This window comes from Pezoporus wallicus, unplaced genomic scaffold (assembly GCF_028554395.1).
Source record: "Pezoporus wallicus isolate ANWC-B61680 ecotype Strahan unplaced genomic scaffold, APGP_CSIRO_Pwel_v1 contig_161, whole genome shotgun sequence".
NCBI classification, from domain to species: Eukaryota; Metazoa; Chordata; class Aves; order Psittaciformes; family Psittacidae; genus Pezoporus; species Pezoporus wallicus.
This window is the reverse complement of record NW_026642654.1, coordinates 1322751-1335129: the sequence shown is the minus strand read 5'-3', so window position 1 is coordinate 1335129 and position 12379 is coordinate 1322751. Positions and strand designations below refer to the sequence as shown.

The following is a 12379-nucleotide window of genomic DNA, read 5'->3' as shown; positions in this document are numbered from 1 at the left end:
ATGCTCAAATTCTACCAATATAAGTAAGACAGCTGAAGGTACAATTTGGCTTTGGAAGGAGTTCACTTGTAATATTTAAGTTCATCACAAACCCCAACAAGATCTATGTCCTTGCATATCTGTAACGTACTTGCCAGCAATGTAATCAGTTTGTGTACCTGTCAATGAAAGCTGCATTTCAATAGGCTTTGCATTCTATCCCGTCACTGTCTGCCTTTTGCTCAAAAGTTTAATTCTTCATGGGAAGTGTCTCTTATCCTAGTTTAAGAGTTTTAATTTTTCATGGGAAGTAAGTTTAAGGGCAGTGGGATTCATATGATGGTCTTCTTATGGTGGTGATGGCAGAGAGCGTTATCTGGAAGGCATCCTAGTTTTGGCTGCATGCTCTTCGTACAAATTGTTTATATAATAGTCATACATAGAGCTTGCTACATCTTTCTGGAGACACTGCTATACTAGGGTGAAGTATGAAGGTGCTGATCTCCTCTTACAGCATCCTCTACCAGCTTCAAGAGGGGATATTCAACATAGTCCTGAAACCATAAACATATGCCTGAGTTTACTAAGATCCTGTAGAGCAGAGCAGAGCAAAGGTACTTCTTTTGCCAAAATGCTTGGTTCTATCCTAGACAGAGTCAGCATTACTGGTTGCTGAAATAAGGGCTCTTCTTTGGTTTTGCTCTTACATTTTGCAAGATCTGTTGACCTACAAGGTCTCCAGTTCCTGGATGCTTCTATAATAACAAAGGCATCATGTGAACAAACACTAGCAGCAGTCTCAAGAGATTAATCAAAGTCTTCTTGTCTGCAGAGGCTAAATTACATTCAACCTTGGAAGTGACAAAACTTACTGCTTTCAGATGTTGAAAAAAAGCTTACCTTTTTGTAAATTCCTAATAATCCACCCTTCTAATTGTTTTCAGGCATTAATTCATTAACATTCCATTACAGGTGTCATGTGATCACTCTCCCACTCTGGAAGGAGGGCTTTAATTTAGTTATGATTGCAGAAATGTAATCTCAGAAGAAAATGAAAACAAGCACTTAGCAGATGTATGAAGTATTACATGTTATGCAAGCCTGCGACACAGAATCATAGAATAGTTGGAAAGGACCTTGAGATCATCTAGTTCCAACCCCCCTGGCATGGGCAGGGACACCTCATACTAAACCATCTCACCCAAGGCTTCGTTTATTACACACCTCTTATTTCAGTACAAACCCACCTTTGCTGTTTAGAAGGCAAGTGCACATCTTATGTTGGTCATTCAGTCTGAAAAACTATGTATTTCTCTGCTCTTCAGCCAGTTTTGGTGCAGTTCTTTATTACAGTATTTTCGGACTAGCTATCTTCTCCATCTTCCACTTTTGCATCCAAGGCTTTCCTTGCAAGAGGTGTAACATGTTTCAGCAGTGAAACAATAGCGTTCCTTTAGATTTGCCACAGTAGTATTGAAAACACAAATTTGGCTTGACTTCCCTGTGTTTTTACAGAGACCTTAATGAACTTTTAATTCTTTAGCTAGCTGTTTAAAGGTGCTCCATGCAGCTGTTTAGAAGAATTTAGAATGAAAATGTGAAATGCAACACTGAAGATCAAAGCAGAACTTCTCTAAGCATGTTACACACCTCCCTCTGGCATTACTCAGAGGACTTTCCTCAGCACTCGAGTATGTTGACAGGACACCCATCTCTACATTGTGCCTTACAGTAAGCAGTGCAAAGCTCCACTTTACAAGATCTTAAAAACCTGCTCCACTTCACAGCTTGCCTCCCACCCCCACCCAAGTCACTCACTCAGAGCAGTCTTCTGTGAAGCGTAAGGCTACATGAGATCCAGTCCACTGTGCAAAAGTTATGCCGAGAGTCCAAGTAAACAATCATTCTAAATCATAGAATCATAGACTCATAGAATAGTTTGGGTTGGAAAGGACCTTAAGATCATCTAGTTCCAATCCCCCTGCCACAGGCAGGGGCATCTCACACTAAACCATCTCACCCAAGGCTCTGTCCAACCTGGCCTTGAACACCGCCAGGGATGAAGCATTCACAACTTCCTTGGGCAACCCATTCCAGTGCCTCATCACCCTCACAGTAAAGAACTTCCTCCTTATATCCAGTCTAAACTTCCCCTATTTAAGCTTTAACCCATTACCCCTTGGCCTATCATTACAGTCCCTAATGAAGAGTCCATCCCCAGCACCCTCATAGGCTGCCTTCAGATACTGGAAGGCTGCTATGAGGTTTCCACGCAGCCTTCTCTTCTCCAGGATGAACAGCCCCAACTTCCTCAGCCTGTCTTCACACAGGAGGTGCTCCAGTCCCCTGATCATCCTCGTGGCCATCCTCTGGATTTGTTCCACCAGTTCCATGTCCTTTTTATGTTGAGGACACCAGAACTGCACACAACACTCCAGGTGAGGTCTCACCAGAGCAGAGTAAAGGGGCAGGATCACCTCCTTTGACCTGCTGGTCATGCTCCTTGTGATGCAGCCCAGGATATGGTTGGCGTTCTGGGCTGCGAGCACACACTGCCAGCACATGTTCGTTTTCTCATCAACCAACTCCCCCAAGTCCTTCTCCGAAGGGCTGCTCTGGATCTCTTCTCTGCCCAGCCTGTAGCTGTTCTTCCATACTTATTCTATATACCTTAAAGCAGCCTTCCAATACCTAAAGGTGCCTACAAGAAGTATGGGGGGACTTTTTACAAGGACAGGTAGGGATCGATCAAGGAGGAATGGCTTTAAGCTGAAAGAGGAGCATGTTGCTCTTGCACACTGAGATTCCTTCACTGTCAGCTTCAAGCTGGCAGAGGTTAGATAGGAAGAAACTGTTTACTATGAGAGTGGTGAGGCACTGGCACAGGTTGCCCAGAGAAGCTGTGGCTGCCGCACCCCTGGCAGTGTTCAAGGCCAGGTTAGACGGGACTTTGAGCAATCTGGTCTAGCAGAAGGTGTCCTTGCCATGGCAGGGGGGTTGGAACCAGATGATCTTTAAGGTCCCTTCCAACCCAAAACATTCTATGATTCTATGATCTTAACTGCTAGAAAATATTATAAATGTAGAGCAAAATAAGAAGTCATAAATATCAATATGAATCCACAAGTTGTATGAATTAAAAAAAAAGTCACCATAGCATTACATAATACCCATGTATTTATTTGGAGCCCATTTTATTTCTCCCAACCCTTCACAAAAGGTGTACTAGTACAGGTGAATTTTCTGCTTTATAACAAAGTGACCATGTCTGGACTGTTGGTTGCTGATCTATCTTTCACAGTGAAAGAATGAATGCTAAATCTTTTTTTAAAAGATTTTTTATTTAAAAGAATATTCATTAATATTCAGTAAGCTGCATGATACAGACTTAACTAATCTCCTTACTGAGTTAAAGTGCCATCAGCCAAGCCAAACACACACTGAAAAGCGTATTCTCTTCAGTTTGGGCGAAGTCTTACGAACTTTGAATGCAGACAGTTCATTACATGCAAAGCCTTATAAAGACTATAATGAGAGTGTCAAGTACATTTTTAATGCGTGTCTGCATATCAAGAAATAGCAAGTTCAGCACACATGAAAATAAAAACATAGTTCACACAACCAAGTGTATATACTCACTGAGTAACAGTGACCACTAAAAAAAGCCTTTGTGCTTCACAGCTAAACTGTATGCAGCTCAACAGTTTTGTTCACTGTGCCATAAGGCTGCCAACAGCACTGAAGCCTGAACAATCCAACAGCACTGAGGCCTGAACAATTCAAGTGTAAGGTAGCAGTAGAACTGTTTACTCCATTCTTCATGGTGATGGCTCAAAAAAAAGACAACAACGTATTATTATTAAGACCTATTTTCAAAACTTTTTTATAGAAGTGTTTCACCATCAGTACCCTGCATTGTCCAACTGCAAGTAGTGCAACATGACAAATATACATATGCATTGCAAAACAGTTTTGCTTAATTTTTGTTTGTAAAACATGAGTTTCCAAGCAGATTAATCAGAAATTATATTCACGCCCTAAAACTCTATTTATTTCAGACATTTTTGAATGCCTGTGTCTAATAATTATTGTCCTTTATTTCAAAACAGAGTTCCAGCATAAATCACTCCCTTGTTTAATACTTACTGAGCAAAGTAACTTGCATTCCCACACCATTTAAACTGAGAATTAGAGTGTTTCAAATATGCATTGCATAGTTATCTGCATTCTGTTTTGCAGATTCCCCTGACACTTATTTCAATAAGCCAACCATCACTTCACTGATATCCCACAACTTTCTCGCAATCAAGTCATCCATGGCTTTGGGCAGGAGCTCTTCCTCTTTGCAGTCCCCGAAGTATTTTCCTGACACACCTTCAACATCAGGAGAAGAGGCTAAATAAATAGTAGTCTGGGCTCCTTCCAGAGGTGTTTTGAAGAAAGCCCATGACACCAAGTTGAATAGAGGTTTAGCCAGCAAAGGAATATTCACGTATCTGCCTAGATTTGTTCTGACAATTCCAGGATGAAGTGAATTGACGGTGACTCCTGTCCCTTCTAACCGACGGGCTAGTTCCCTTGCAAATAATATGTTAGCCAGTTTACTCCGACTGTAACAAAAGCTTTTATTGTAACTTATTTCACTGTTCAGGTCTTCAAAGTTGATCTCTCCATATTTGTAAAGCTTTGAGGATACTACAACAACCCTGCTTGGAGCAGAATTTTTGAGGAGGCCCAGAAGAAGGTTGGTGAGCAAGAAGTGACCCAAGTGGTTTACACCAAATTGCATCTCAAAACCATCCTCTGTCTTCATGTACGGACACTGGAATATTCCTGCATTATTTATCAGAACATCCAGCCTTGGCTCTTCCTTTAGACAGGAAAGAAAAAAATTATTCCATTTTAGAACTGTCATGCAAAACATACCACTATGCTTAATATTTATCATTGGCCACTGTTACGAATGATTTCATTCCTAGTTTTCTGAATTGTAACTTCCTGATATTTTCTTAGAGCACTTCTGAAAAAAACACAAACCCTAAATTGAACTAACATTAAAGAGAGCACTTGACCCTACCAGTATACAGGTACGAGACTAGGTCTGTATCTAATTTCAATGCAGGCAAAGAAAACAATCATCTGCATCAATAGGAGCAGCTTCTTCTATAGCAATTCAATGATAATTTATCTTTGTGATGGGTTTTGTTTTCCTCTAAAAAGTATGTGTTTATCGTGCTGCAAAAGCACACACATTAATTTATGGCGAACCTCGGCCATAGGCAAGGGGTCTAATGTGCAAAAGGCACAGATGTGGAACAGAAAGCAGTAGCCAAAAGAACTGACCTCAGGATTGAAGAGAAACTATTACATTGCAGACCCATCATCTCACTAGGAGCATGTCATGGAGAACTTTGCAAAACAGCATTTTAATGATTCTAAACAGTGTCTTATTTTAAAATCACCTCATTGTGCTGCTTGGTGAGAACTATGGAGCAGAACTCATCATATAAAAGTAACATTAATGATTCATACAACTTGAGACTTAACAGATCTACTCAATAACTAAGAGACAGTCTTGAAATATTTATGACATGCTCAGCACATGCTATTTGATGGATCAGTATTCTGGTTCAGGTTGGTAGAAAACACACTCAAGGAGGTACGCTACACTCTACAGAATCAGGAAACGTAACCAACAGAGAGGGTGGTACAGATAATTTAAATATAATATATCAATGCACTTCATGCTCCAGCATCCACTCAAAAATTAAGAGCTCTCCAATTTACCCAAAACAGGAACTTCTTCTAGAAAAACCCCAACCAAACAAACAACAAATAACCCAGATTAAAGTAAGCTGCCTGAAGAAGCTCCAAATTCAATGCTTTCACTCACCTCTGACAAAAGACTGTGAAAGTATCACAGGAAATTTATGCATGCACAAACCATAAGTGAATTTGTATTCCCTTTATAGAAAAAGCAGCATGAATTTTCTTTGCTGTTCATTCTTTAAACCCAATGCAGCCACTGGAAAGCATTTTATCTTATGGTAAAAATAGAGAACCTCAAAATGAATTTTGTACCATTTGCCTTTTATTTGACTGCCATTAGCAGCAATACTACATAGAGTGAAAATCAAAATCCGCACTTAGCATTGTTAACAATGCTGCCATCTGAGCACACAAAACATCAAGTACTTCAACCTCAAGACTGACTTCTGTGGGATCTGAGGTTGCTTAGTGTTTCATATAATTGGGTCCCTGAGGCATGATCCAAAGACCATCACTCATTTCTCTCTACCCAAAGGGACATAATAGCTACCATCACTAAATCGGGGCAGGACTGAAGAAGTACTGATTGTAGATCTGCTCATTGAAGTGACATTTCTTTCTTCTTTTGAGAAAAACATTGCTTTAGAAACTTTCTGCAGAATCTAATTGAAGGATTTATTTTGCAATACTAACACTTCAAGAAGCAAGAGTTCCACCATGTGCTATTTGCTGAGACTCCTATATTTTATAATCATAGAATGGTGTGGGTTTGAATGAGGCCTTTCAGATCATCCTGTTCCATGTCCCCTGCCACTGGCAGGGATATGATCCACTAGACCAGATTGTTCAAAGTCCTGCCCAGCCTGTCCTTGAACACTGCCAGGTTTAGGGCATCTACAGCTTCTCTGGGCAACCTGAGGCCAGAGCCTCACCACCCTCACAGTGAAAAATTTCTTTCTAGTATCCAATCTAAATCTCCCCTTTGTCAGTTTAAAGCCATCACCCCTCATCCTATCACTACCTATAAAAAGGCTCATAAATAATCTAGAGTAAGTAATATGATCAATGTGAAGCAAGTAGTGGCTATGCCCAAGTACAACAGAATGCACAAAACACTGCTCTGATAGCCAGCGTTATCCCTTGTAGCTCCTTAGTTCACTTCCATTTTCTCCATTTTTCCATAAAACCCTCCAACATCTCAAAAGTCTTTTATTTTTTTGCAGTGAGATAAAGGAGTGCAAGATGTGATCAACTGCAGCTGTGCAGAGGAAAGATTCCACAAATAAAGTGAGGTGGTGGGAGTGCACTGTTTCCCCATCCTGACTATATTTAAGTATTCTTCATCTCAACACAAAACCCCACAAAACTCCCCAAAGAAACCAACCCAACAATCCCCCAAACAATCAGTTCCAATAACAAGCTCCAAAAAGGTTAAAAACCACGAACTTGGGTGGCACAGCTCCTGAAATTATTTCTTGAACTCACACCCCTTGCAATTCAGATTCTTGGATTATTCTGAAAAACTCAAGTTGAAATGCACGTGTCAGCAGCACTCTGCAGGTACATGCACTCTCTTTTCCTTCACCCACTTCTTGCTTAAAAGTCACTTGTACTAGCTTTACCAACAAGGAGATGCTAACAGATTCATGTCTGGTACTGAAAAAAAGGCAATTCTTAGAAGTTAGACAGGTTTGGGTTTTTTTTTCATTTATGATGGGTGGGTTATATCCTTTGTGTATGCATATTTTCCCAGAACACTGAAGGAAAGCTAGACTTTATTGCTGGATTTGAATGAATATGACCTCAAAAAGCACCACTATTAAGTTAAAACTTTGACTTTTCCCAGATATCTAAATTTTAGAAATGCTATTTGAAAGTCAATGCCCTGGGATGCCTGAGTGGTTGCTGACAAGTACTTAACCACTGCTCTGAGCAGCAGCAGAAATACTAAGCCTGGCTTCCCATGACTTTGCGTCTCATAGCTTGAGTAGCTAGATGGGGTGAGATGAGAGTCCCAAACAACACTTTTCATGGAAGTGAATTACTTCAATGGAAGTGGAGGAATACTGCCTCCAACAGTGCCTCTATCTGCTTACCAGTGTCTAATAACACTGCTGAACTCACCTAGTGGCATTTCTGTCAGGTGAATCAACTGGATGTACCCGGTCTCCTCAAACTCAGGTTTTCAGGAACTCTGCAGAAACATTATATATTCAAAAATGTGTATCTGCTAAAGTCTGATAGAACCGGTGAAGAGATCATAAAATGTGCATGGGGGGACAGAGTCTGAGGAGATGGCAGAAGGAAGGTTGGAGCTGTGAACAGTGCATTCATGAACTTTTATTTCTCTGGAGACAAAGCTGAGCTATAACACCAATTTAAATCAAAAAAGGCAGGTTAAAGTAGAGTAACTGAAGATCCTAGGGCTGAAGCACCTCTCTTGTGAAGACAGGCTGAGAGAGTTGGGCTTGTTCAGCCTGGATAAGAGAAGACTCCAGAGGAGACCTTAGAGCAGCTTTCCAGCACCTAAAGTGGGCATACAAGAAAGCTGGAGAGGGACTTCTTACAAGGGCATGTAGGGATACGACAAGCGGGAATGCTTTAAACTGAAAGAGGGGAGATTTAGATGAGATATTAAGAAGAAATTATTTCCTGTGAGGGTGCTGAGGCACAGGCACAGGTTGCCCAGAGAAGCTGTGGCTGCCCCATCCCTGGCATTGCTCAAGGTCAGGTAGGGCGGGGCTTTGAGCAACCTGGTCTAATGGCAGGTGTCTCTGTCCATGGCAGGGGGGTTGGAACTAGGTGATCTTTAAGGTCCCTTTCCAACCAAATCATTCTGCGGTTCTATGAATTAAGAGAGAAGACAAATCATTTATCGCACGCAGAAGCAAGTGCTTCCTTTTCAGACCAGGAAAGAGGTAGAATAGCTTGGACTATAACAGAACAAACTAGTACGAACTTTATGCTTCCAGGTACTAATCCACGGCCAATTTACTTATACCCTCCTTCCAAACGCTGCGATGAACCCTCCAACACCCCATACCCCGACCCGCACTGCCCGATGAGCAAAGAACCTATTAGTACACAGCTTGGAGGACGCCGCCGCGCTGTCAGCATCCAGCTCAAGCACTCCGGGGCCTCCTCGGCAGGCGAATGGCTCCACCGCACCCCCGTGGGCCCGCTCTCCCCGCGGGCCGGGCCCGCGCCCCGCCGCCGCCCGGCCGTACCTGGAGGACGCGGTGGCAGAAGGCGCGGACGGAGCGGAGCGAGGCCAGATCCAGCTCGCGCACCACCAGCTCGCCGCCGCCGCCCTCATCCTCCGCCCGCTCTCCCACCTCGGCCCGGATCTCGCGGGCTGCCCGCTCGGCCCGCGCCCGGTCGCGGCAGCCCATGATGACGCGGGCCCGCATCCGCAGCAGCTCGGCCGCCGCTGCCCGGCCCAGACCGCTGTTGGCCCCCGTGATGATGACCGTCTTGCCCCGCATGGAGGCCCCACACACGACGGCTGCCCGAGCCGCGCCGCGCAGCCAGCGCCAGGCCGCCAGCAAGATTCCGCCGCCCAGCGTCAGCCCCAGCGCCGCTGCAGCCATCCCGCCGGGCCGAGCGGCGCTCCGCCCGAAGGGCCCGCACCGGGCTCGCTGGGGACGCCTTCGCATTGGCCAACGTGGCGCTGCGCATTGTGGGGGTTGTAGTCTTCTGCCGCTAGGCGGAGGGCTAGGTGAACTCGTTCTGTTTATCGAAAGTATATCAAATTATACATGCTTCTTTTCCGGGCTAAGTAGGGGAGGTCCGCACACCTTACCAACCTAAGGTCACTGTGGTTTTGGCAGAACAGGTAACATGTCGTGATTCCGAGACTTTTGTTGTCCCTACATACTGGCTTTGACAATCATGACAAATGGCCATAGGGGGGGCTGGAGGGGGCTCTCGATAGATAGAGTCAGCTAATTTACAATTCATCCATTCATACAATTCACAGTACAAATTGAGCTCTTAAAATCGACTGTGCTTGATTAACAAATATATGTAAGAACAACACCACATAATAACAGAATCATAGAATGGTTTGGGTTGGAAGGGACCTTAAAACTCATTTACTTCCAACCCTCTACCATGAGCAGGAACACCTTCCACTAGATCACGTTGCTCAAAGCCCCGTCCAACCTGGACTTGAACATTGCCAGGGATGGGGCAACCACAGCCAGGACCTCACTACCCTCACAGTGAAATACTTCTTTCGAATATCTAATCTAAATCTACCTGCTTTCAGTTTAAAGCCACTTCCCCTTGTCCTATCCCTACGCACCTTCTAGAATCTCCCACTCCAGATTTCTTTCCCTTTAGGTACTGGGAGCTGCAATAAGGTTTCCCTGGAGCCTTCTCTTCCCCAGGCTGACCAAGCCCAGCTCTCTCAGCCTGTCTTCATAGGAGAGGTACTCCAGCCCATGGAGCACCTCTGTGGCCTCCTCTGGACTCACTCCAACAGGTCCTTGTCCTTCTTATGTAGGGGCCCCGGAAAATCACACTATTTGATAACCTGTGTGTGACCTTTTCCTTTCAGGAACTGGAGAGTCTGAGTCAATTAATAAATCATAATTGCCTTGATGCTATTCCAATATGCTCGTGTAGGAAATCCCATAAATTTAATAGCAGTGTAGTTTGTCAGTTCCCAATAACCTTTTAAGAGTTAATATTTATTTACTTTTTTTTGCTATTGCAGTTGCGAAATGTATTGATTTACTCTCATAACTCTCATAACTAACTGTGATGTTGATTACTAAGGCCTTGTCTTCCTTAACAACTACCAGGTCTGCTCTATATGAGTTTTGCTCGTCCTTCAGCAATAGCTCCTGTATCCCCACCTGTTCTTTCTTCTTGGTTTCATTTGCTAATATATCACATATCATCATTATGCCTCTTAATTCCAGCAATTTGTTGGCCGTTGCAGGCCAAGCATAGTCCCGGAGGGCACTTACAATATTTCATTATCAGTCGTTGAGTCTCATGGCAGACTAAATGCTTCTGCAATAGCCATTCTCTCTACCTTGGGTCTTCAGCATGAGACACAGAGGCTGTGGCCATAGATGTGGTGGAGCCAAGAAGGCTCCCAGCATAGAAATGCAACATCTCTGCTGACGTACTGCAACAGCAGCCTGGGGCAGAATTTTGTCCCAAGGCTGTGGGCTAATCAGGGCTCTCCCACAGCTCATGAGCTCCTGCTAGGCAGTTTGGAAGCAGCCATTGTGTTCTCGACAATTAGCATGTGCGTGGACTTTTCCATGCCAGATGGCCTTTGTGCCAATGGAATGCTCTGGGAAAGTTTAGGATAGAAGTAGAATGAGAGACTATGTCAGAATGATATGCAGAGACCTACCCCCATGCTGCCTTCAAGACCAGATCTCTTTCTTAGATATTTCAGCACGTTCTGAGACTCTGGATCAAGCTGGATCATGTGTTTGAGAGTAGCAGAGGTGTTAGTACATGGCCAAGCATGTCTTGGTACCTGCATGTTGCAAGCAAAAATGATAAGGTTGGGGAATGTTACAAGGTTGTTATGGTGGTATCTGCTCTGATAGCTACTCTAGAATCTATAAGAAGAAAATGAACTCACTCAGAGGAAATCAGGACAGCATACCAGTGAGGTGACAGTCAGACCTGCTGAACACATAGTTCTAGGACCAACCTTAGCTTAGAGGCAGCCTGTTTGAGGTAACCAAATTTAGTGGTCTTCAGGACTAAGAGGGTCTGTTCCATCCCAGCATGGAAGAAGCGAGGCTGCTTGCAGAAAATACATGTACATCCACTCACTCACCTCACAAGCACACTCACATTCACTGGTCTCTTAAATATTAGCATGGACCCTAAATCCATCCAATATCTATACCAAGAAACATTGGCACCAGCTCTGCTGCTGCTTTTTCTCAGGTGCTGGTTTATCCTTTTGCCCAATTTGACACGGGGTGATGGTACACATATGCACATAATGTGGGTCCCTCAAATAGCTGGTTTGGTAGCTCATGCCTCAAATGGACCTCTCCACCTGTTGTCACTGAGACCCCTGGGCTCCTCAGACCTGCAAACTTAATTTTGAATCCTTAACCCAAAACCTGTTTTCAGCCATCGACTTCATGTCATGTCTCCAGATCCTGCTTTTACTAATCCTAGACCTTGATGAAATCACCCAAGGCAACATGAACCCATCCAGGGAGTCAGGAGTGGCCACTGAGGGTTCATCATCAAAATCTCTTTCACCCTAGCCCTGAGAGAGATGCTAACAGAAATGTACAGAGACAATTAAAAGTAACTGAATTTTTATCAACAGCAATGTAAGTTAAAAAAAGATGTTTGACAAAAAAAATCCAACCAAACAACAAACCCCTCCCCCCTGAAAACAAACAGCAGTAATAGAGTTCAGTGATAGAGTTCAGTGCAGATTTAGGAATAAGACAGGAACAATGAGGATAGAACACGAATTAGGAGAAGTTCAGGATCAGGACTAGGTACCAGCATGCAGGTGAGTAGAGTCTCAGGAGACAACTGTCTATGGGGGAGATCAGAAACAAGCTTGGCTGATAATAAGCACGTCTGTCTTGAGTCAAGACCTAGAACATTTGGGGAAATGTGTAAGAAT

General features: G+C 43.6%; 1 protein-coding gene across 1 annotated transcript; it reads right to left on the bottom strand.

Annotated features, from left to right (window-relative positions):
* Positions 1 to 4210: 4210 nt before the first annotated feature.
* RDH14 (retinol dehydrogenase 14) lies at positions 4211 to 9359 on the bottom strand. Its single transcript, XM_057431692.1, has 2 exons — positions 8976 to 9359; positions 4211 to 4849 (listed from the first exon to the last, which is right to left on the bottom strand). Exons 1-2 carry the CDS (start codon positions 9336 to 9338, stop codon positions 4232 to 4234), a joined length of 981 nt encoding a protein of 326 aa, XP_057287675.1. The 5' UTR covers positions 9339 to 9359; the 3' UTR covers positions 4211 to 4231.
* Between the last annotated feature and the right edge of the window lie 3020 nt (positions 9360 to 12379).

Coding starts and splice junctions, on each gene's coding strand:
- RDH14 (XM_057431692.1), bottom strand. CDS start 9,338: ATGGCTGCAGCGGCGCTGGGGCTGACGCTGGGCGGCGGAATCTTGCTG. Junction 4,850..8,975: donor TCTGCCACCGCGTCCTCCAG/GTACGGCCGGGC, acceptor TCCTGTCTAAAG/GAAGAGCCAAGGCTGGATGT.